At 42.7% G+C, this 24,110-nt stretch overlaps 1 protein-coding gene across 2 annotated transcripts in view; it reads left to right on the top strand.

The window, feature by feature from the left end:
* Nucleotides 1-13,688: 13,688 nt before the first annotated feature.
* Nucleotides 13,689-24,110, top strand: part of LOC117552275 (cGMP-inhibited 3',5'-cyclic phosphodiesterase A-like) — a 49,989-nt gene continuing 39,567 nt past the window's right edge. Inside the window, exon 1 of one of the 2 annotated variants that reach the window (XM_034225625.1) lies at nt 13,689-14,677. In XM_034225625.1, the coding sequence (XP_034081516.1) occupies nt 14,606-14,677 (72 nt within the window). In that variant the 5' untranslated portion in view covers nt 13,689-14,605. The remainder of the gene's footprint in view (nt 14,678-24,110) is intronic. The other variant, XM_034225624.1, reaches the window with a different exon arrangement.

The following is a 24,110-nucleotide window of genomic DNA, read 5'->3' as shown; positions in this document are numbered from 1 at the left end:
CTTCTGCACCTTTTTTCTTGCGACAACAGGGCATGTTTGTTTTTTCTTTGAGGGAAATAGTTTTTTTTAAGCTGTTGTTGGCCTGTGGAAAAATGTAATCATAAGAAATGACTCGAGGGGGAAAAAGCTGCAGACGGAGCCATAAGAAATGAATTCAACTGATTATTGAATGTTTAATGTTGTTTTTATAGGCAATAATTTAAGCTTTGTTAGTTACAGGTTTAATATGTCAATACGTTTTGCAATAAACATTGAACCAGTCCGGCCCTCGACTAGTACCCATTTTTTAATTTTGGCCCACTATTTGAGTTTGACACCCCTGGTCTAAACGATAGAGAACTGTAGCGGATACAACTGATATCGTCTCCGTGTGGACGGGGCCTTAGCGAGTCAGTGAAGTAAGAGCAATGTGCTGTAACATGCTGTAAGTGCCATGGTACCACATACTCAGGGAGGGGGTGTGTGGGTGGGAGGAACCAGGGGAAGACAAAGGAACTCGAATGATTTTGACCTCAGAGCAGGAGCACCTAGTAATGATGCTGCATCTCCTTTTTTTCTAAGCGTGTGTGTTTTCCACATCTGTGTTTCTTTGGTTGTGTATTTTTGTGTAGTGAGGTTACTGTTCATGCATGTGCAGCCATGCATGCAAGTCTCTTTCCCTGTCTGCCTGAATACATCTTCATCTTAGCATTTGTTCTTTATCAGGAAATGCTTCAGAGCTGTAGCTGCATGCTACGATTTCATCATGTTATGGGGATTATGTATGATGGACATTTAAATGAGAGGTTATCACACCATGTCTGAACAAAGGTATCCCCTATACAGCTAATATTTAGCATTTCACAATTGTTTGTAATTAATTATACAATATGTATCATTAATACAATATATTACCATCCACTTGCCCCAGTTCTGCCGTGGGGAATAGACAGTGGTACAGTAGGAATTGAGTAATGATGTGATGCTAAAAAACGCCCTAAGAGTAATGGATATTACAAAAAAACTCCTCACTGACAACCAAAAGTGGTAGTAATAATTTTTATCCAGTTTTTATTATTTTTGTTGTAAGTGATTTAGCTGTGTTGAAAGGAGTTGGTCAGGGAAACTGAGCTGGTTTGATGTTAATGATGCTTGGCACAGTTGCATTTACTTCACTGGCCCTACAGGGTGTCTGTCCTTCTTTGATTCTCTTGCACCTTTTTCTTTCAACTATCTGTCAGTCAGCTCTTTATTGATGGGTTTAAGTTTTAGATGGCTCTTTAAGCTTTAGTCTTACACTGTGTCTAATGTATTGCTTTTCCAGCCAATATTATAGCTGGAAAATGTGTTACATTTTCTGCAGGCAGTCCGGCTGTTGGAGCAAAAAAGCTGCATGCTAATCAAAGCGTCAGGGAGGTAGTTTAGCCTCAGGAATGCAAGGTTTGACATTGCAGTGATTGGTAATCTGCCAACATTAAATCTGCACTGACATGGAGACAACATAGAAACAATCCCTCGTACACACAGAGTAATATACAGAAAACGAATACATGTCTAAAACGTTTCTCTTAATAGTCAGAGTATGTGGTAAAGATAACATTATTTGTATTTTAACCAGTTTTTTTAAAGCATTATTGGATATTTACATTAGATCTGTAGTCGGAAGTGTTACCTATAAAGTAAGCAAGACAAAAACAGCCTTACAAATATTAAATGATGCTCTAAGTACTGTGAAAGCACATCATTAAGTAAGTATTGACAATTATTTAATCAGCTGCCCACACAGAGCTACGTATGCTGCAGTGAGACAAACAACAAGCAAAACAGTAGTGTGAATAGCAAACAGGTATTAGCATATGGTTCAAAAGCAAAGCACAACTCAAGCTAGATGGGATACTTGTCTGAAGGACAACAAGAGGCCCTTGGAGTTGCAAACATAAAAATACATGCCCAGTGAATAATACAGTCCCTCTCCTCTTCACTTTATGTCTAGCCTAAATAAACTACATTTGAGGTGTTATTGTTATGCCACATGTTCTACACACATGTAAATGTTTTATTGTTATTTTACTGCAATGGGAGAGTAGGTATAGCATATTGTTCATGTTTGTACTGGCCTCAGACCGAATAAAACTGTAAACTGTTCAGTAGCCTCATCTTGTCAGATCGTTCGTCTGATCCTGTCACTTACATACAAGACGACGGCTGTTAAATATTCAGGCCTTTCTATATAATTAATTGGTATTTTCTATAGGCAGCCACACCTCACGTCTCTTCATCTCACAACACTAATGCTCCCACACCAGGTTACATCTTATATTTGCTCTGTTTAAGTGGGATTTGGACAGCACAGGGGGGATGAGTAGCCCTGCTTTGTATACGTGTGTGAATATACATGTGTTATCCCAGTGGTTTGTAGATAGATAGACAAACACACATTGAGAGAGGGTTAGTCAGAGGTGGCAGATGTGAAAGCAAGACACACAAGGATGGAGGGACAGTGTGCAAATAAATTGGATTGAGACCAGCAGTGAAGCACAGGTACAACCCCTTATAGCACATATCTTCTCTTTCTCTTCATGCAGGGAGGTCACACCATTCGTATCCCTGCAACCGATTTGTACCTTTATGTCAATTTTATTGCATTAGTATGTGTTTTGTCTTTTAAAGTTATAAAAGTGAATGATATATTTTCGGAGGAGCCTTAGACTTAAGATTTAGATTGTGAATACTATGCTGTAGCTAGTGCATATGACAATACATCCTTTGAATCTTGAATTCTCACTAACACGCATATAGATCAAACATATTACATACCTACATAAATGCGAACATATGTATGTGTAATCGCAGGCATGAAAGTGTTTTGGCCACACACACACACACACACACACACACACACACACACACACACACACACACACACACACACACACACACACACACACACACACACACACACACACACACACACACACACACACACAAACATTCTGAGGCTGTTATCACAGCCCTGATAGCAGTCCATGGATTCCTGAAGGGTTAGCAGACAGCATATCATGCTGCTGACGCAATGGTGTCCATTAAAGTTTTGTTTTTGACCAACAGGAGCTGACTGGTTTTGTTGTGTTTCTGGGTCTGGTCTGATGGGATCAAGACGCAGCGGGAGCCAGTATTAGGCAGGGTGCCTGTGCCATTTGGAAAGAAAAGGTTGAGTATAATGTGTTCTGGCTTTTCGGCTAGTCATTTATAGCACTTTTTTATCTCCTTGTAAACACATGGATAATACGGGAACAGGATAGTCTCTGCTGCGTTAACTCATAAATAACTTTTTATTTACATATGACTACATTTAAGAGGCAATGGAGATATATTTATGTGTGCATGTGTGTGAGGTGCCAGTTGGGGTATTGCATGTGTGCATTTCAGTCTTATTTTGTTGATTAGCAAATAACTTTATTAAAATGTTATAGTTTGTATTGTTAGTAGGGATGCACGATATTGGTTTTTTGAAACCGATACCGATAACTTCCTGCTTCTCAAGACCGATACCGATACCGATAACCGATAATAAAAAAATGTTTACGCCACTAATTATTTTAACGCGATTAACGCATGTGTATTTTTTTGCCTTGGCCGCCCGTAGTTTCAGAGCGCATCGAGTTTAAAATACCATCTACAAGCTGATGCTGAAAGCCCCGCTCCTGCCGCCCGCTTGTGGCAGACCACACTTCCACGCTCACCGGCAGGCACCGACCATAGACTGTATATATAAAGGCACCGACTGGCCATCTGGAGGACCGGGAGGGTGTGTGTATGTGTGGCCCGAGCGAGCGAGAGACCTTACGTGCATTGTTGTTGTTAGCATCTGGTGCTAGCTAGCTGCGCTAACGGATATAAGGAGCTGTTTAAATGAAAACAGAGGAGCAACATTTCGCCACAACTGCGCCGAGCACTTGACTTTATGCAGGAAGCCAGACAGTGGGACATTGTACGAAAAGTCAGCACACTCAGCACGGATAGTGCGCAACATGATTGCAGCGTCCAGGCAGCTCCGGTTCGAGCATATGCCTTGAGTTGCACATAGCTCCAACGCCCATACCACCGACGACATGTTTGTTTACTGTCCTGGCTTCACGGCCGCACACCATTTACGTCACAGCCAGGCATGAGTTAGGGAGCGCTGGATTTGTGAAGAACTCCCCTCTTCCTAAACCACTAATACCACAGTACTGGCAAAACGGGAGGAGCCGAGTGAAAAACAAGCGCCCCTCATCCCAATCCACCCACACCGCAGTATTTTTTTCTTTTTTTTACCCAAAAAATATATTGTATATTATCGGGGCTATTAATACTGGTATCGGGTTTATCGGGATGACATCATAATTCCTAATATCGTGCATCCCTAATTGTTAGTGATTCCACTGATCAGTTTTGCACTATTTGCCATCTAAGAGACAGCCACAAACGTATTGTGGTTCAGTAGGACATAGAGAGACGAAGTCCCGCCCATCTACTTCCGACCCATGGGACCTTATTTCGGAAAAATTATATATTGAAGTGCATCCTGTTCATCTTGTCTATATGGTGAATTACTGATGCTTTGACTTCTTCCTGTAGTGCAGCTGTGTGCGTATCTGTTGCAAATCTCATTTAACATTGTTCAGATAATTATGATTCATTCCACTGCTTTTTGTGTCATTTGCAATAGTCAATGCAAGATAAAACTACTGGTTTCATGTAACATTTATCAACGCTGTTGAAGATCTTCTTTCAGAGCTCTTAAAGTAGAAAAGCTGTATTGTCATGCCTCCTACTATTTAATTTACAAGTGGTTTGTTTTTTCAGTGGAAACGTTTTACTAAGAATTCTGCTTCCCAGCTTCGAATGTTAAACTGTGTAAAGATGACCTGACTTTTACACAGGTCACCTGAGCTGTTGTTCACTCTCTGAAGGAATTAATTATGCTTTTACAATCAACAGATTTCTGGCTCTCCAGAGTTTCTTCATGCTGTTGGTTCTGCATCCCATGTATTTTCAGCTGCTCAAATATGGCAGATGGTGCCACAAGCAAGTGACAACACATAACACATTTTGGTGATGAGCCAAAAGAGAGATGACATGATAGATTACTGCACTTTTTGCCTATTTGACCAGTTACTCATGATTTTTATATTTATTTTCTGTCAACGCTTACTCAAAAAGCCTTTTCTGTAATCTACCTTAGTTGGCTTACGATAAAGTATAGAAGCCATACATAAGTAACAGCCCTTTCTAAATAAATGACATTAACAACAAAGTTCTACAAAAAATGTTTGCCTGGACTTGAATATCTTTGCTGTTTACTGCCTGCAAGTTCCCCAAAAAGATGTACTTCTCCATTAGGAATTCCGAGCAGCACATACAGAGATATATAGAACAGTAAATAGTAAACATACAGTATACTTTTTCTGCTGAGATACATCTTTATTTGCCAAACTCTGCATACATAATCAAACACAGATAATCATTATGACCGCACTGTGTTTTCCCCTCCTTGTGTAAGAATGGCTTCTTTTTTAACCTTACCCCTTTCACACCAACGCGGTTCTTAGGCCGGTTCGGAGCTGGAGCTTGAAAAGCACAGTTTTTTCCTGTTCACACCGCAGTGGAGCCGCCTCTAAGCTCCGGTTTCCGGTTAGTTTCAAGCACCGTACTTTTTGTACGTCAGATCTGGGCTGTGTCCAAATAACACGCGACATCCGCCTTTCCGCCAGCTTCAACATGATCTGTGGAAATAACATTGAGAATCAGTTTTAATGTTATACCATAGTAATTAATGCTGCAAAGCTGGGTATTTTGAGCTTGGCGCATGCAGAGGCTAACAACAGCTAGCTCTAACACCATTGAATAGGACGTATATTTACCTTCTTTCTCCTACGGAATCGTCGTTGAAGTTGATAATGATTGTAAAGAACTTTTGAATGTAGCATGTAACGACTGTAAAGTTGGTAGTAAAGTCGTCCCATTTCTTCCATTTCGTTTCGACAGAGCAACACCAAAACGAGTAGCGCTTCAATACAATCTGCCATTGTTGTTGTTGTCGATGTGAGGGGTTTCCGCGCGGTTTGGCTTTATGAAGCAGGCACGCAAACGGTTACGCCATGACATAAACTATGACGCAATGATGCAGCACCAGTCGGGCTCTGAGCGGTGTGAACAGAGCGGGAGCTGAACCGAAGAACCGGTTCTGAACCAGAAAAGCTCTAGCACGGAGCTAGAACAGGAAAAGCCTTGGTGTGAAAGGGGTAATACAGTCAGACTCTGCTTTGTCTGTGACGTCTGCAGGGGAGCACTAATTTGGTGTGCTTTGTTTGGAGCAGTGAGTCGTGTGTCCTTGGCATAGAAGCTGTCCTCAGTCACTGCTGGAGTGTGGCACTGCTCCCAAAACTGTAGAGTGCCACGGGTAAAGAGTTCCCCCCTTGGAGCAGGAAAGGGTCAGAGCAGCTACTTCAAATAATATTTCTGATGTTTAGGGAAGAGGTGAGAGAGAGATCAGACATCTCACTTTTGCATAGCCCCCTTGACACAGCCCCTTCTCTCTCCTCACATTCATACATGTAGACACACTCACACGCAAGGAGCCAGTGGTACACACATATTATGCACGTACAGGGGCAGGAACACAGCCAGGCAGTTTGTTGTCTCTGGCGGCCAAAGAACTGGGCAGTGACGTCTCTCTGGCCTTGTATGTCAGAACATGACAAATAGTTTGTTGTGCCATTATCCTAAAAAGGTTAAGACAACAGGAACACACGTTAATGTCTAAAAAGCAGAAGTTGCACATGCAGCAGGACAAGGCTGTAAGCTCTACCCCAGTTTATAACTTGGAGATACTGTATACTAAGGCAGTGAAGCTTAATGAAATACATTGATGTGTCAGTGCAGTGTACAATGCAATATGCATGACGTATGTTGGAAAATGTGTGTGGGTGTTTGTGTGAGAGACGGTTGGAGATTCTGGGCTCATTAGAAGTTAGACAATTGTTTAAACTGATAAGGAGAGAAGAAGAGTAGAAAAAAAAGGGGAATCAAAACCTACTTTTGATTAGAATTGGCCCAACACCCTATAACATTCCTCTCGGTGTTGTATGTAGGGTATTTTTAGTTTCTCAAAGTCTGTAACACTGCATATCTGCATATCCCTAAGGTCTGTAAACCATGACAAAGCTTACTAGTCGAGCAAAATATGTTATCATTTTTAGCCACCCAATGATTAAGAAACTTGCAGTGTTAAGAGATTCCTGCCTGGTTTATAGTTTTTTTTGTGCTTATAAGCTAATCTAGTTACAATCAATGGGGGACATTATTCCACAAAGAGTTGTATTATTGTTAGAAACAAACTCAACTGAGTTTGATACTTTGGTCTCTTGATACTCATACAGGGTTGAACATATTCATACAGTAGGAATTTTTAACACGCATTGTACTTTGCTACATTCAAAGTCATCTGTAACAGAGCAGCAAAAAAAGTACACAGACCAAGGCCAGTAATTCTAGAACAATACAACAGGGCGCAATAATTCAATAAAATGAAGTGGGCATGTGGGTCATGGTTAGCATTATCGCAACAGGGCATTATTTTTTTTAATGTTTTTAGGAAGATTGTTGTCATTTAGGCCTACCCAAAGTAATCAAATGTAACACACCGACCGGGCAGCACGCTAAGTGACCCAAACCAAACAAACCCATAATTAACAAGGTGTTTGCTAAGCTAACATGCTAATGGTTCCTCCAGGTGAGTTCAGTGTTCACCGAAGAGCATCTACATTCACTGAGGTCTGTGATGCATTTCTGCCGTTGACAGTCATTTCTGATGTGATTGCAGATTTGGGCTCATTATTTCTGAAAGCTTTGAGCAGTTTTTTAAGACAGACAGGCTGAGTGGAGTGGTTATATTGGGGCAGAACCTGGAGCCGATTTAGGAGGCACTTGCGATGACTGCACCATTACGTTCAGACAGGTGAGTAGGCCTCAGATAACAGATTTACTGGTTAATGTAGGCGGTGTGTTAGTGTAAGCAGTAGCTGTAGACTTTCATATTGTTCATACACAGTATTGTCTGCTAATTCTAACATTGGTGGTATTTTATTTTTTATTTCTATCCCCCTATAAGCTAATGCTTGTTGAACATGCTGAGATGTCCATAGAAGTTTTATTAATTATCAGTCATTTTTGTTTAATTGTGTGATTTGTGTCACCTCCCTGGTTATTTCTTGTGACAGTATATCAGGATGTGTGCTTAAGTGTGGTTGTGTAACCAACCCACCTAGATGACCTGATGAGGGCCAACAATGAAACACACAGGCTCACAAATGTGTTATTCTGTCTATGTTGAGAAAAGCTATAGGCTACTTGATAATCATTTGTATCCGTGGGATGCAGAGTGCTGCATTGTGATGTTTTTGTAATACTTTTTTTTGTCTCTATTATATACGGTGGCCCTGAAGTGCAAGACACCACAGCATTTCAGAAAACACTACAGCATTTCAGAAAACACCACAGCATTTCAGAAAACGCCGCAGTATTTCAGAAAACACCACAGCATTTCACAAAACACTACAGCATTTCAGAAAACGCCGCAGTATTTCAGAAAACGCCACAGCATTTCAGAAAACACCGCAGCATTTCAGAAAACACAACAGCATTTTAGAAAACACCACAGCATTTCAGAAAATACCACAGCATTTCACATTGGACGGAAAGGGTATTCCTTTAGGGAGAACACTTCTTGTTTGTGATTGGACAGAGCCAGCCAGAGAAGCACTGCTGTGATTGGTTGTTTTTGCTGCCAGTCAAGAAATGACGCTTCGTGATTGGTCAACACCCGACAGCGAAATATGTCCCAACACATCAGCCGTTCGCACACACTCAGAGCTCACAGCTCCTCATATCTGTTCAGAAACTGGACAAAAGTTAAACATGTACAAACCTCAGACTGTCTATGTCATGGCGAATACAGTTGCTGCTTTATTTATGTCTGTATGACGTTGTTGTGAGTGTTAGTTTAGCCTGATGGATCCGATTCCATTCAGAAAACACGCATTTTAAAAGCTTTTCGCATGCCGTCTTATCTGCAGACTTGTCAAAGCGTTAATTCATGGTTTTTACTAACCGTTATCAGTATGTAGTTACTTCGGCATCACTTTGAAACGTGTATTACAATTAAATCACGGTCAAATATGTTAATTTTGTTGTAGTTGATTTACATGGAGATACGCCTCGCCCCCTCTCCAGCGCCTCTTGTTTGAATGACAGGGGCAAACACAGCTGACAGCCGCGGTGAAACTCGAGCGATTAGAGCGATGCGAATATTGGGTGGTCTACCATAGTATTTACATGGAGATAAGCCCCTTAAAAACCATGAATTAATAAAGCATTAATTCTGTGTTTACTCCTGTTATTCAAACAAGACGCTGGAGAGGGGGCGGGTCGTATCTCCATGTAAATCCTATCGGAATCGGATCGATCAGGCTAAACTAACCTGTAGCTGCTCCGTCCACACTAGGGTTGCCAACCGTCCCGTATTAGCCGGGACGTCCCGTATTTGAGCCAAAAGGGGCGTGTCCCGGATTCCCGGTAAAGGGAAATTTTTTTTTTTTTTTTCTGTTTGCGCGCAATGCAGTGTGTCTGGCTGCGTGCCTGTGTGTTTGTGTGCTGTATGCGAAGGGCGATAGGACCGCTCAGTTGACAGGGCAGGCACAATGCTCGCATGTGTGTGTGTGTGTGTGTGAGATTTTCGCGGGCGCAGCATCATTGTTTGTGTGTGGCATGTCAGCCTGTTCAGTTGTGCGGGAAAATGAGCGCTGCCGGTGGAGGTGATAATGAAAGAGGAGAAGAGAGAGAGGATGTGGTTCTGGGCCCTGGCCCTTCTAAAAAGAAAAGACTTGTGTCTTACAACACACAGTGGGAAGAAAAATACAGTTGGGTAAAGCCCGTGAGTGGAGATCTGTCTCGGGTCTTCTGCACCTTGTGTCGGAGGGAGTTTTCAATAGGTCACGGTGGAGAAAAGACCTGAAACAGCATGCTGGCACAGAACTGCACAAGCGAGCAACAATGGTTGGTTGAAGGATAACATTAAGTCTAATAATGATGTACCGTGCATGTTCACATGTATACTTTGCATTACTTAATACAATTTTTCAAATATTTTAGTTTTTAACATGTTGGACAAAATAGCCAATTGTACATCGAGGTGCCCAGATGTCCCTAGTCCGATTTGAACATGCTGATGTACAATGTGATGTAGTAGCCTAATGCAGGTGTAAGACCATTGTGTTTGTATTGTGTTATAGGTATGCATAGTTTTCTATGCATTTTGAGGGTTTTGGGGGGTTTGACCCCCAAAAACATTTTCGAACCCTATGGGCTGGCTCCCCCAAAATAATTAAATAACATAACCCTAACCTAACCCTAAAACCGAAATAAAGTAACAAAAAAAGTAACTAAATCCGCCAGAAACCCGAAAATCTTCGCGCGCGCGCACGCGTGGGACACATCCATGTGTCCCGTTTTTCCATTTCTGGAAGTTGGCAACCCTAGTCCACACTCACAACAACGTCATACATAAAGACATAAATAAAGCAGCGACTGTATTCACCATGACATAGACAGTCTGTGTTTTGTATATGTTTAACTTTTGTCCAGTTTCTGAACAGATATGAGGTGCTGTGAGCTCTGAGTGTGTGCTAACAGCTAACGGCTGATGTGTTGGGCCAATCACGCAGCGTCATTTCTTGACTGGCAGCAAAAACAACCAATCGCAGCAGTGCTTCTATGGCTGGCTCTGTCCAATCACAAACAAGAAGTGTTCTCCCTAAGAAATACCCTTTCCGTCCAATGTGAAATGCTGTGGTGTTTTCTGAAATGCTGTTGTGTTTTCTGAAATGCTGTGGCGTTTTGTGAAATGCTGTGGCGTTTTGTGAAATGCTGTTGTGTTTTGTGAAATGCTGTGGCGTTTTGTGAAATGCTGTGGCGTTTTGTGAAATGCTGTTGTGTTTTGTGAAATGCTGTTGTGTTTTGTGAAATGCTGTAGTGTTTTGTGAAATGCTGTGGCGTTTTGTGAAATGCTGTTGTGTTTTGTGAAATGCTGTTGTGTTTTGTGAAATGCTGTTGCGTTTTGTGAAATGCTGTGGCGTTTTGTGAAATGCTGTTGTGTTTTGTGAAATGCTGTTGTGTTTTGTGAAATGCTGTTGTGTTTTGTGAAATGCTGTTGTGTTTTCTAAAATACTGTTGTGTTTTGTGAAATGCTGTTGTGTTTTCTAAAATGCTGTTGTGTTTTGTGAAATGCTGTTGTGTTTGTGAAATGCTGTTGTGTTTTGTGAAATGCTGTTGTGTTTTGTGAAATGCTATTGTGTTTTGTGAAATGCTGTGGCGTTTTCTGAAATGCTGTGGTGTCTTGCACTTCAGGGCCACCGTAATTATAGCCCAAATGTGTTATTCTGTCTAGCAGTAGTTGTACGTATCAATCATAGAATATATTTATTCTGTCTTTATGTTTATTAAAATATAGTGCAGCATACAGTATGCCCTGTTTTTTAGGCCTACCATAAACATTACGCAAGCTTACAGGAACATCTTGTGAAGAAGACCTCATGCAGTCCGACAGGTTGGAACATAAAGCAGAACGTTTATATATGATGACAGTATATCAGGATGTATGCCTTAAGTGTGGTTGTGTAACCAACCCACCTATGACCTGATGAGGGCCAACAATGAAACACACAGGCTCACATCCAGGTCTCATCAAGCACTTCATAGTGATAGATGATATTGTTACAACACTTCCTCAGTGCAACTGGAGGAGTGTGTCTGGACAACGTCTTTGATGGCAAAGGTCGAACAATGTTATTATCATGGTTACCTTTGCCAACATTTGATTTACAATGTGTTATTGCTGATAAACAGCAAAGAGAGGGCTGCTAATTTATTTGCTTGTGGGTCCCAATGTATAGGACAATATCGTAGTTCATTTCAAGAATGTAGTGCTTTGGAGATGGTTGAGTTGGCGAATGACTAGGACACATTCAGCATGGACAAAATAACTGTAGCTGTCAACATCCTTTGTCTGTCAAATATAGGAAAATCAGGACTGAGGCTGTTTAGTTGTTTGTACATTGTTTTTAATCTAAAACCAAAATCAAAGTTAAGGATGTTGCCTCTTGTGCAAGCTTTCATCTCTAAATCTCCCTGACATGCAAACCAGGTTTCTTTATAGCTTGAACGAGAAGGAAGAGTTTATACTGGCAAATATCCACTGTCTATTGTGATGGTATGACTAAATCTTGAGATGTATGCCCTGATTGCACTTGACTTATTGTACTGGCTCAAGTTGTGTAACACTGCTGCAATAAAACACCATTCCTATTTGGCATCATAACTCAAACTATTAATGGGGGAAAGGAGAGACATCACACTTTTCTGATGCATAACTACATGTAACAAAATGTACTCTGTGTATTATAAATATTTGTTACTTCTTCAGCCATTCAGATAAAACATGGCTTTTACTTTAGCACACGGAAGACAGTACAACAAAAATGTTGTAATGCTTTTCCTCAACCAATTTAAACGATTTAGTTTTATGAATAATACTCCAGAAAGAGACTGCTTTATTTATTGCAGTGCATCCTTTTAAATCCTCTCATAACATGTAGGGCAAACAGGTGAAGGCTGCTAACTTGTCCACTGCCAGTCGGGTACACAGTAGGCAGAGGATGATGTGATTTAGTATTTAATCCAGGAAAATAAATGAGTAGCAAGATGATTATTACTAAAGATAGATTATGCTCATTGTTTTTTGTTGGATTTTCTTTCTCTGGTTGTCTGTTTTTCTGGCCTACATCCATGAAAATGACCACTGGGTGTATTTAGACTAAAGGAAAGGGAAATAAGCTGCTTATATTGCAGTAAATACATACCTATTTCTACATAGTGTGTTTGACATCTGAAATTTGACTAACCTCCGACTGATAAATGATATCATTACAAGTTGCATGGTACCAGTATAATATCCTGTCATATTTATACAGTGTAGCACCTCCAAAATGTATTGCAGGATCACTATAGTTAATTCAGATAATGGGCTGCTCCATCTTCCAGAACAAGCCAGGAAATCTCCATGTAAACATGGCATCCAGCCAAGAGCAGGTCTCCCTTGAAAAAGAGATCAATGATCTCAATGGGATTTATCTGTATAAATAAAGATTTTAAATGAAATGAAATCCATCCCCTTCCAATAGAGTCACATCAGTCTACAGAATGAACCGAAACGCAGGGAAGAGCTAAAAGAATCACCAGAGCAGCACAAAACAGGGGTAGTAGTGGGAGGGGAGATAAAGAGAGAGAGAGAGAGAGAGAGAGAGGGTGAGCGAGAGACTATATGGAGGAGTGGAGGCAGTGGCCTAGATGTGTGAAACGCCAGGGGTTACTTTTTTGGTTCACTGGTTGACAACCGGAGGCAACCCAATAGACCAAATGTAATGGGGAAGTTCTGAAGCACAAAACTCAAAGAAAAGTTGGGAACCCCATCATTTGGAAGGGTTTTTTCAACCAGTCTATAGCCTGCGCATTCTTATTGAACTTTTGTTTTGGAGGCATGCATCACTGACCAACATGTTGGTGTCACCTGCACACAGAGAGCATGTATTATCATGGGAATCCAAGGTGGAACATGTAGACTGAGACGCTCACACTGACACTAAATATATTATTTTGCTGGACGGTCAGCACAGCATTCCGCTTGACTGATCAGCGATGGCCTTGGAGGCAGACAGCGACAGAGGTTCATCAAGAAGCGCTCATGAAAAATATCCCCGGGCAGCGTTAGAGCGCAACGGCTACGTGAAGACATGTGTCACCCCGTTGCACCAGGACGCATGGAGCCAGTCGTGGCTGAGAGTCGCCCGTGACATGGACTTGCCGAAGAGTGTCGTCTGCGGTCTGTGTTGCCTCAGTCTCCGTTATTCTCGCTCTGCTGCTCAGATTGGTCGACTGGGATGCAAGCAGCAGCAGCGACGCAAATAGCAGCGGCTCTCTTCTTCAGTTCGTGGTAAGCTGCGCTGGGGAGCTGCTCTTGACTGTGTGCGATTGCGTCTCCCCCGTTTTTACACTCGTATGTGCCTTCTTCTGGGTCGGGTTTTATCTGATTCGTTGCGGGGTGCTCATCCGCAACGCGGTGTTTTTGTTGGCCGTGTGCAACTTGGGTGAAGCCGCGGCGCAGTCCCTCCTGCGCGGCGCGGAGGAGCAGCTGCTGTCCCTTCCCGCAACCCTGGTAGTCCTCGGCTGCCTGGGCAGCGGGGCTCTGCTGGTCGTCCGGCTGCGTCAGGGAGTGTCCATCCTCGTCTTCATTAGCGTCATCAGGACCGTCTCACTCATCTCTCTGGGCAGATTCCGGGCCAGCTGGAGACCCTACCTGGCCTACCTGCTGGGGCTGCTGGGGGTTTTGCTTGCGAGGTATGCTGACCGGCTCCTGCCGGCCTCAGGGACCAGCGGGACGGGGTGCTGTGGCTCTGTGACCGGGGCGAAGGAGGATGACATCCCTGTCTTCAAAAGGAGACGGAGGTCCAGCTCCATAGCGGCCTCGGAAATGATGGCTCACAGTCAGAGCAACAGCAAGTCCCACCGCAGGACTTCGCTGCCTTGCATTCCGCGGGACCAGGTAAGACGTGTTCAACTTTTAAACCAGAGCACCATTTACGTTTTGTGTTTGCCTTTCTTATTTCATTTCAGCAACTGTAGACGTGCTTTGCTTTTTGGTGTCCTGGCATTTGTGGCAGCTTGACGCACGTTTCCTTCCTGACAACGGGCAAGAACACACATTGTTATAACACTATGTATTATTATGTTGCAATGACTTGTGTGCTTTACTAACATAGGTTGCAGCAATTGCGACCCATTGGGTCGCAATTGCTGCAACCTATGTTAGTAAAGCACACAAGTCATTGCAACATAATAATACAAAGTATGTATCTGATTGTACGCCTTTTATGGTGTTTAGATCTGCAATCTTCTATACACCATGCACACAGTGCTGTTTATCGTTGCTCTGACACTTTGGTTAATTTGGTCATCATCATTGTGCTCTGCTGTTTTTTCTACTGATAAGGTGCACTTAGCATGCCACGTTACTGTGTGTGCTTGTTGGCGGGTATTTGTGTGCGGGCATGCAGGTGTGAGATCTCATGTAAATATTTTTGAAAGCCTCTGTTTATCCTGGGTGCTGGCAAGTGGTGAGGTGCACGTGTTTCCTAATTTAACACATGATGGAGCAAAATGTGATGGCACTGTGTCCTCAAAAGAACCCCCTTTTGTGATACATGATTATTGTGGCAGCCTAATGTCAGAAAAAGAAAAAGTACAGATAGGATTATAAATTTCAGAGTAATATTTTTCATCAATCATTAAAATCTTAATTAAAAAAGGATTCCTTTTGTTGATCCTGGAGGTGCCTGTTCTATTTTTGGAAACTTGCAGGATAGGGTAGTGACTGATGGTGTAGTGAAAAGAGGAGATATTTACACTGTAACCTGTGATTATTAACTGGGTGAAACAATTCAAGAATATCCTGGCTTTTTCAAAGACACCTACACTTTCTCAACATACTTTCCTAAATCGTGTTTGTTTATATTTAATTTAAATGTGTTTACTCGTTGCCTGTTGGTTTACTGTTATTGCCCCTTGAACTTTAACACTTATATCTTAACATTTTCTGGAGAAAATCGCTGATTGATTGCAGCCTAATATCACAAGTGATGGGGTTTGTTCTATCAAGTTATAGACAACCAGAGTAAGTTTAAAACAAATGTATATACTAATGTTCATTTTCTGTTGAATCAACACCGTTTTAGTACTTTTTAGTGCCACATCATTATTTGACAGAAATCACAATCTTCATAAAAAAGTGGGACTTTCCCAATATGTCCTCAGGATGTCTTTAACATCAATCCTTAATTTTTGCTTTGCTTTATATTTATTATGACTTAACAATGATAAGCCAATTACTATGCAAAAGCCTAAAACGGTCTGTGATATCTCTCAGCGTATATTAAAGCATTTTCCACAACTGACTCAACATCTGATATGTATGCATATCACACACTTTCTCATTCACATATCAAGAAAACATATCAATTCATAATTTGATATAATGTTTTCACGAATGGGTGATCTGCTGCTGAAACAAAGAATGTTTCCACCAATCCAGCGGTTTTTGCCCCCGAGTGTGCATCATCATATAAACACCAAGAGCTTTAGCTGGCAGTATTATTGCCACATGGGAGATCCATTCACATGGATGTGCAGTGGGGATTCACGGTGATCATTCTGAGTGGGGGGAGTTTGCCTCATACTCACCCATGTGGCTTAAGTGGAGAAGCAGCGTAATCCTTACCGACACTTGTCTCTTTCTTCTGTTGGCTGGCCATGTTGCCTCGACCCATTTGTAGACTTTGAGAGACGGAAAGACCGTGTGACTCAGGAAGAATACCTTAATAGCAGTGATTAAATGGCTCATCAGTTCTCTTCTATTGGTTTGTGGTGTAGTTGAAATGCTCATAATCTCTCAATGTGAGATGATTTATTTTGTTTCTGGCATACTAGCTTTCACACTTTATTGCTACCTTTTTAAAGCTGCAATATAGCAGTGCCATGTTCCTGGATATAAAAAACATCAAGATTTAGTATTTTAGTTTTCTTAACATGTCTGCTTTTTGTCAACATTTTCACTGATAAAAGTTTATTTTATTTTTCAAAACACCCTCTATTCTCGACAAAAAACCTCACATTTTCTCTGTTTGTAATCATCTTTGTGAGAGTTAATTATAGGTCCTCAATAATAATTTCAGAACATATCTAACATATCTTCCACAAGGCTCTCAACATGGCGACGGCTGAGCTGGCTGAGCTGGCAGCTAGCAGCTAATGGTGCTAACATCGGAAATAGTGCAAACAAAGTAAACAGTGCTGACAGAGCAACATAGTGTTAATGTGAAGTGGAACAAGAAGGTGGGCGTTACACGTTAATGACAACGCTGTCGCTAGGCACAACATTATTAGCGGTCTCTGCGCTATAACGACAATTAGCTTGCCAGTTGAACCCACAAACAATCAAGGACTCACATGCACACACAGTCAGACCTGCTACATAAACAAAAGAGAAGTTTGGTTTAAAACGAAGAGAGAATGCACATATGCTGAGTATGCCATTACTCCATATCTTCACATAGCAAATCGTTCTTTGCTGCTATTAATGGTCTGAACGTAGAATTGAGAACCTTCAAGGCGTATTATTTAGTGTCAATATGGTGGTGATGAGTCACCAATGGCCCTTTTTAAAGCAGATCACACACACATTGATCCAGAATCACATCTCACAGTTTTCACTATTTCATTTGGAAGCTGGAGCTGATCCCACATTAGCTGTCTGACTTCGGCTGCTTGGTTGTTCATTACTAATTGGTTTCCAGGGAACCTTGAGTTACCGGACTATCTGTATTAGAACAGCTCCATTAGCCGTTCTGCTCTGTCATGTCTAGAACAAGACCGATGACAAATTGAACTTTGAAACTTAAACTACCTCAGAATTGACCAGTTGCCGAGGACAGCGTTTCCTCCTGAAGCCTTTCCTCGCTGTGTAATGTGAAGATCAGTGAGAGGAACATGGAGATTGATGCAGGGCACAGAGAAACACAAACAAATGGATTGCACCTAGGCTGCAAAGTCAAACAAATTACCAGACTGTGAAAAACAATGTAGATTACCTGATGGAATTATGACATTTCTGTGTGTTTCATGTAATAATGTGAGAATGGTTACATCATATCCGTGTGAAGCAATGAGGCTGAGACTGGTTTAATCTGCTGCTACTTTTTTGTCCCTTCAGTGGAGCAGAAGCCTCCACGGACGTTTAAGTCACATGTATCATTCATTCGCTTAATCTGATTCCATCACCTCTGTCCCATTTCGCTTTTATTGATTCACCAACTTTACGACCCCAGCCTAGTGACTTATAAACTAGGCTTTATGCTAAGATGAAATATTTGCATTAAAACAGGTAGATTGAAACACACCTAGTGAGGATGATTCATGTGTTTATTTGAAAGGAAATTGTGAATCAGTAAGCAAGGAAGTGGTTTTGGACAAAGCTCAGGTCTGCATACCAAATCGTGTGGTACCATTTCCGAGAGAAAGAAACCATGACATAATTATTTAACATTTTAGGAATACATTTTATGACCTCCATGTCATATATTTATGTATATATATACATATTTGTATATATAATATCTACATGTATATTTTCTATTTCAACATGTATATTTTCTATTTTATTTTTATTTTATTTCTATTCTTGTTTATTTCTAGTTTTGTTTTATTGTAAAATGCCTTGTCTTTTATGCTGCTGCTGCAACAAAAACAATTTCCCAAATTGGGATCAATAAAGTAGCATCTTATCTTATCAGAATTAAATGAATGTACTATATAATAAACACAGTAATTCACTTTTTCTGTGTGTTTCAGTCAGCCATGGATCGTTTTATAACCTGCCATTTGTCCATTAATGATGTATTACAAAACAGAAATTCAACCATTCTTCAAATGTTAAATTGTTTTATTTCCTTCTCTCTTAAAGTCTCTGTCTGACACAATCATACACAGTTGGTAGGTCTAGTTTAACTTAACGAGATAATGAAGCTCTCCAGAGTGCAGTTCTACCTGAGAAAAAAGTGGGGGTTTTCATCAAGCGTTGGTGGTGCAGTATTCATGAAGCAGGCTGGTGCAGCCTGCAAAGCCAGAGGCAAGACAGGCACTCTGCTGAACTGAAAATGGGAAATAGCTTAGTCTATGTGGCTTTATTTCAGTTTTTTTTTTCTTTTATGGGGGGAGAGAGTGATTTATTGTTTTGGTGTTGCTGTGCAGAATAAATCAGCTTATATTAAGGGAGTTTTAAAAGCATGATGATAAGCTAAATAATAGCTGATGATTTTGACATGAATTTGACTCCATTGTGATCTTCGCACAGAGACCTTGCATTTGACAGAAGTTGTTTGTTTTTTAACGAGGGTCTCAGTGGGATGGGGGTTTCGGGGGAAAGGCCTCTGCTAGTGGTTTTTGTGTCACATGCAATTGAAAAGCAGTTGCTTTATACAAAATGATGACAACCATAAATAGAATGTCTAAAAAGAAGTGGTGATATGTCCAAGACGCCAAGTGTTTTTTTCTTTTTACTATTTATCATTCAGTTTTTCTTTCACAGTTCACTAGAAAAATGCAACATTCAGTCACTTCTTTCATCCAAGTCCACCAAAACATGACAAAGCTACAGTATGATAAGCATTGGAAACATGTTGAGCATTTGCAGGGCAAAACAAATTAGTATTCTTGTCATTTCAAAATCTTTGTTCACTTAAAATGAGGTCAGCCCTTGAATAAGGCCATTCTGTGTTGCATAACATATTCATCATCTCATCATCATATACAGTATGTGTCTGAAAGAGGAGGGAGGGCGGAGGGAGACATTAAAGCAGAGACATGTGCTCAGAGATCTATTTGAAGGAAGGCCCACATTCTCTCATTGACGCAAATACATTTCCAGAGAGACATTCAACCTGTTCCGGTTGCTGGAGCTATCTGACTTTGTGTAACATTGAGACTTATTATGCCTTTGATTGAGATAATGGAGCATATTGTCATTATTTAAAATGAACAAATAACATTTGGCATGATTTTTCAATCAAGCCAAATGTGCCAGTGCATAATTGGAATACATATTGACTGTCCTTCTCTAAGTCAGTTTTGAATGTTCATTGGCAAGGTTAAAACACAAACATGGTAAGCAGTTGGTTTAGTAGGCAAGCCTCTGTTGCCGGAGGTGCAGCTGTTTCATTTCATTCAAAAGAAACACAGAAAAGGTAGACATAGCGACAGACGCTGAAGATAGTGGACAGAGACAGAAAGATGGGTTAAAAAAAAAGTGATTGAAGGAAAAGAACACACTGGCATGAGCACAGGCTGCATCCAGCCCCAAGCCTCAGTCAAATAGCCAAATGTGGGTTAGAGAGTGTGTGTGTGAGAGAGAGAGGAGGAAGAGGGTGGACCAACTAGCTTGAGGGGAACTGATGCCGGAGCGACTGCGTGAGAGAGGAGCAGGGAGGGAGTGTGAGGGGGGGAAAGCGAGAGTGTTGAAAGATTTGCTGGGGAGGGTGAGGAAAACAGGGGGAGTGAGAGGAGTGTTGCTGCCAAACGCAGCTTAAGTGTTGATGGTAAAAGGACAACTATCTGGTCCCTGTGTTCAGTTATTATGCTCCAAATATCTGGAACAAACTCCCAGAAACCTGCAGGTCCGCTGCAACTCTTACTACTTTTAAATCCAGGCTGAAGACTTTTCTTTTTGTCGCTGCTTTTAATTGAACTATTCACATCTTAGACTGCACTGTAACTTTTATCCATGTATTTTTTCTTTTATTGTTTATTTTATTAGCTTTTCTTTTTAATGACTGATTTTAAATGCCATTTTCTTAATGTCTTTCATTTTTTGTAAAGCACTTTGAATTGCCTTGTGTTGAAAAGTGCTATATAAATAAACTTGCCTTGCCTTGCCTTCAACCTCTCTGCGCTGTTTTCTAAACACACCATCGCTCCGAGCCTTCACACAGTCTCATAGACACACTGCTGAGGCACGTTTCGATCGCGTGTTGTTTTGTGCGACAGATATTGCGCGTGTGTGTTTGTCTCTGCATAATATGAATATGGCACTATGTCATATGCTCCCACAGAGAGAGGAGAGGGAAAGAACAAAAAGTGTGTGTGTGTGTGTGTGTGTGTGTGTGTGTGTGTGTGTGTGTGTGTGTGTGTGTGTGTGTGTGTGGTGTGTGTGTGTGTGTGGTGTGTGTGTGTGTGTGTGTGTGTGTGTGTGTGTGTGTGTGTGTGTGTGTGTGTGTGTGTGTGTGTGTGTGTGTGTGTGTGTGTGTGTGTGTGTGTGTGTGTGGTGTGTGTGTGTGTGTGTGTGTGTGTGTGTGTGTGTGTGTGTGTGGGAAAGGCAGCAGCGAATAATTTTAACCTGGCTAGGCCACTACACACACACACACACCCACACACACACACACACACACACACACACACACACACCACACACACACACACACACACACACACACACACACACACACACTGTACATACACTTACAGTGGCTTCCCTGCTGGCTGTCCAGATGAGGTTTGGTGGCCCTGGACAAGGATTGCCTTGTTACTTGATTCAATGGTGTGTTTTAGCTCCAAAATATGCTCGGTGAGAGGTGAGAGGGGGGATGGTGGTTGGCCTGGGAAGGGGGCAGCATCAACTAGTAGAATCTAGATCTTTCCATACTGTAAGTCAGTCTGTATGTCAGTTTACCTTTCTCTTGCACTACAGTAAACATTCAGTCAGCAACAGAGAGTAACAGTTCTGCGCTGACTGTTTTATGTGAGTGCTTCACTTTCAGGACATTTGTCAGTTTGCGCTTTAAGAACACAGGTTTAACATAATGAGTGATTTCCAATTTTAACATACAAAGTATTTACAGCATAATGAGTGATTTCCAATTTTAACATACAAAGTATTTACAGCATAACGAGTGATTTCCAATTTTAACATACAAAGTATTTACAGCATAGACGGTTTGGAGACGATAAAACCAGTTTACATCATCATAAAACCAGTGTTTTTTATGCTATGATCATCCAAACACTATTAAGAACACATTGAAGAGCCAAAGTTTCCCTGGGTCATATGTTTCTTCTGAATACTAAATCACTAAATACACAATTTCTCTCAGCTCATCTGTGTTATATTTCCTCTTCTTAGCAGGATACTTTGATTGTTTGCTTTCGGTATTTTTAATTTCATCCATCCATCCATCCATCTTCTTCCGCTTATCCGTGGTCGGGTCGCGGGGGTGCAGTTCCAGCAGAGAGCCCCAAACTTTCTTTTCCCTGGCGACATCAACCAGCTCTGACTGGGGGATCCCAAGGCGCTCCCAGGCCAGCGAAGAGATATAATCCCTCCACCTGGTCCTAGGTCTACCCCTTGGTCTCTTCCCAGCTGGACGTGCCTGGAACACCTCCCTAGGGAGGCGCCCAGGTGGCATCCTAACTAGGTGCCCGAACCACCTCAACTGGCTCCTTTCGACGCGAAGGAGGAGCGGCTCAACTCCGAGTCCCTCCCTGATGACCGAACTTCTCACCTTATCCCTAAGGGAGACACCAGCCACCCTGCGGAGAAAACCCATCTCGGCCGCTTGTATCCGCGATCTCGTTCTTTCGGTCATGACCCATCTTCATGACCATAGGTGAGGGTAGGAACGAAAATGGCCCGGTAGACAGAGAGCTTTGCCTTCTGGCTCAGCTCCCTTTTCGTCACAACGGTGCGGTAAAGCGACTGCAGTACCGCTCCCGCTGCTCCGATTCTCCGGCCCATCTCACGCTCCATTGTTCCCTCACTCGAGAACAAGACCCCGAGATACTTGAACTCCTTCACTTGGGGTAAGGACTCATTCCCTACTTGAAGTGGACAGTCCATCGGTTTCCTGCTGAGAACCATGGCCTCAGATTTGGAGGTGCTGATCCTCATCCCAGCCGCTTCACACTCGGTTGCGAACCGATCCAGTGAGTGCTGAAGGTCGCAGACCGATGAGGCCATTAGAACCACATCATCTGCAAAAAGCAGTGGTGCAATCCTTAGTCCACCGAACTGCAGACCCCCTCCCCCATGACTACGCCTCGAAATCCGATCCATGTATATTACAAACAGGATTGGTGACAAAGCGCAGCCCTGGCGGAGGCCAACCCTCACCGGAAATGGGTCCGACTTACTGCCGAGGACCCTGACACAGCTCTCGCTTTGGGAGTACAGAGATTGGATGGCCCTGAGTAGAGACCCCCTCACCCCATACTCCCGCAGCACCTCCCACAGTAACTCCCTGGGAACTCGGTCATACGCCTTCTCCAAGTCTACAAAACACATGTAGACCGGATAAGCGTATTCCCAGGCCCCCTCCAGGATCCTTGCGAGAGTAAAAAGCTGATCCGTCGTTCCACGACCAGGACGGAATCCGCATTGTTCCTCCTCAATCTGAGGTTCGACAATCGGCCTGACCCTCCTTTCGAGTACCTTAGAGTAAACTTTCCCGGGGAGGCTGAGTAGTGTGATGCCTCTGTAATTGGCACACACCCTCTGATCCCCCTTTTTAAAAAGGGGGACCACCACCCCGGTCTGCCACTCCTTCGGCACTGTTTCCGACTTCCACGCAACGTTGATGAGACGTGTCAACCATGACAGTCCCTCAACACCCAGAGCCTTCAGCATTTCCGGGCGGATCTCATCCACCCCCGGGGCTTTGCCACTGTGGAGTTGTTTGACGACCTCAGTGACCTCCCCCCGGGAGATTGGTGTTGATCCCCCGTCATACTCCAGCTCTGCCTCTAACATAGTGGGGCGGAGTTGTCGGGTTCAGGAGTTCCTCAAAGTGTTCCTTCCAACGCCCTAACACTCCATCAGTTGAGGTCAACAACGTCCCATCCTTACTGTACACAGCTTGGATGGTTCCCTGCTTCCCCCTCCTGAGGTGTCGGACAGTTTTCCAGAACAACTTTGGTGCCGCCCGAAAGTCCTTCTCCATGTCTTCTCCGAACTTCTCCCACACCCGCTGCTTTGCCTCGGCCACGGATGAGGCTGCTGCCCTTCGGGCCTGTCGGTACCTTGCAACTGCCTCGGGAGTCCCCCGGGATAACAAATCCCTGAAGGCCTCCTTCTTCAGTCGGACGGCTTCCCTGACCACCGGTGTCCACCAGGAGGTTCGAGGGTTACCGCCCCTTGAGGCACCTAGGACCTTGAGACCACAGCTCCCCGCTTCGGCAATAGAGGCTTTGAACACCGACCACTCTGGTTCAATGTCCCCAACCTCCACAGGAATGCCCGAAAAGCTCCGCCGGAGGTGTGAGTTGAAGGCCTCCTGAACTTGGGCCTCCTCCAGACGTTCCCAGTTCACCTGAACTACACGTTTGGGCTTACCAGGTCTATCCAGAGGCTTCCCCCGCCACTCGACCCAACTCACCAC

The sequence above is a fragment of the Gymnodraco acuticeps genome, unplaced genomic scaffold (genome assembly GCF_902827175.1).
Source record: "Gymnodraco acuticeps unplaced genomic scaffold, fGymAcu1.1, whole genome shotgun sequence".
NCBI lineage: Eukaryota > Metazoa > Chordata > Actinopteri > Perciformes > Bathydraconidae > Gymnodraco > Gymnodraco acuticeps.
Note: the sequence above shows the minus strand (reverse complement) of the source record. Positions and strands in the feature narration are given on the sequence as shown.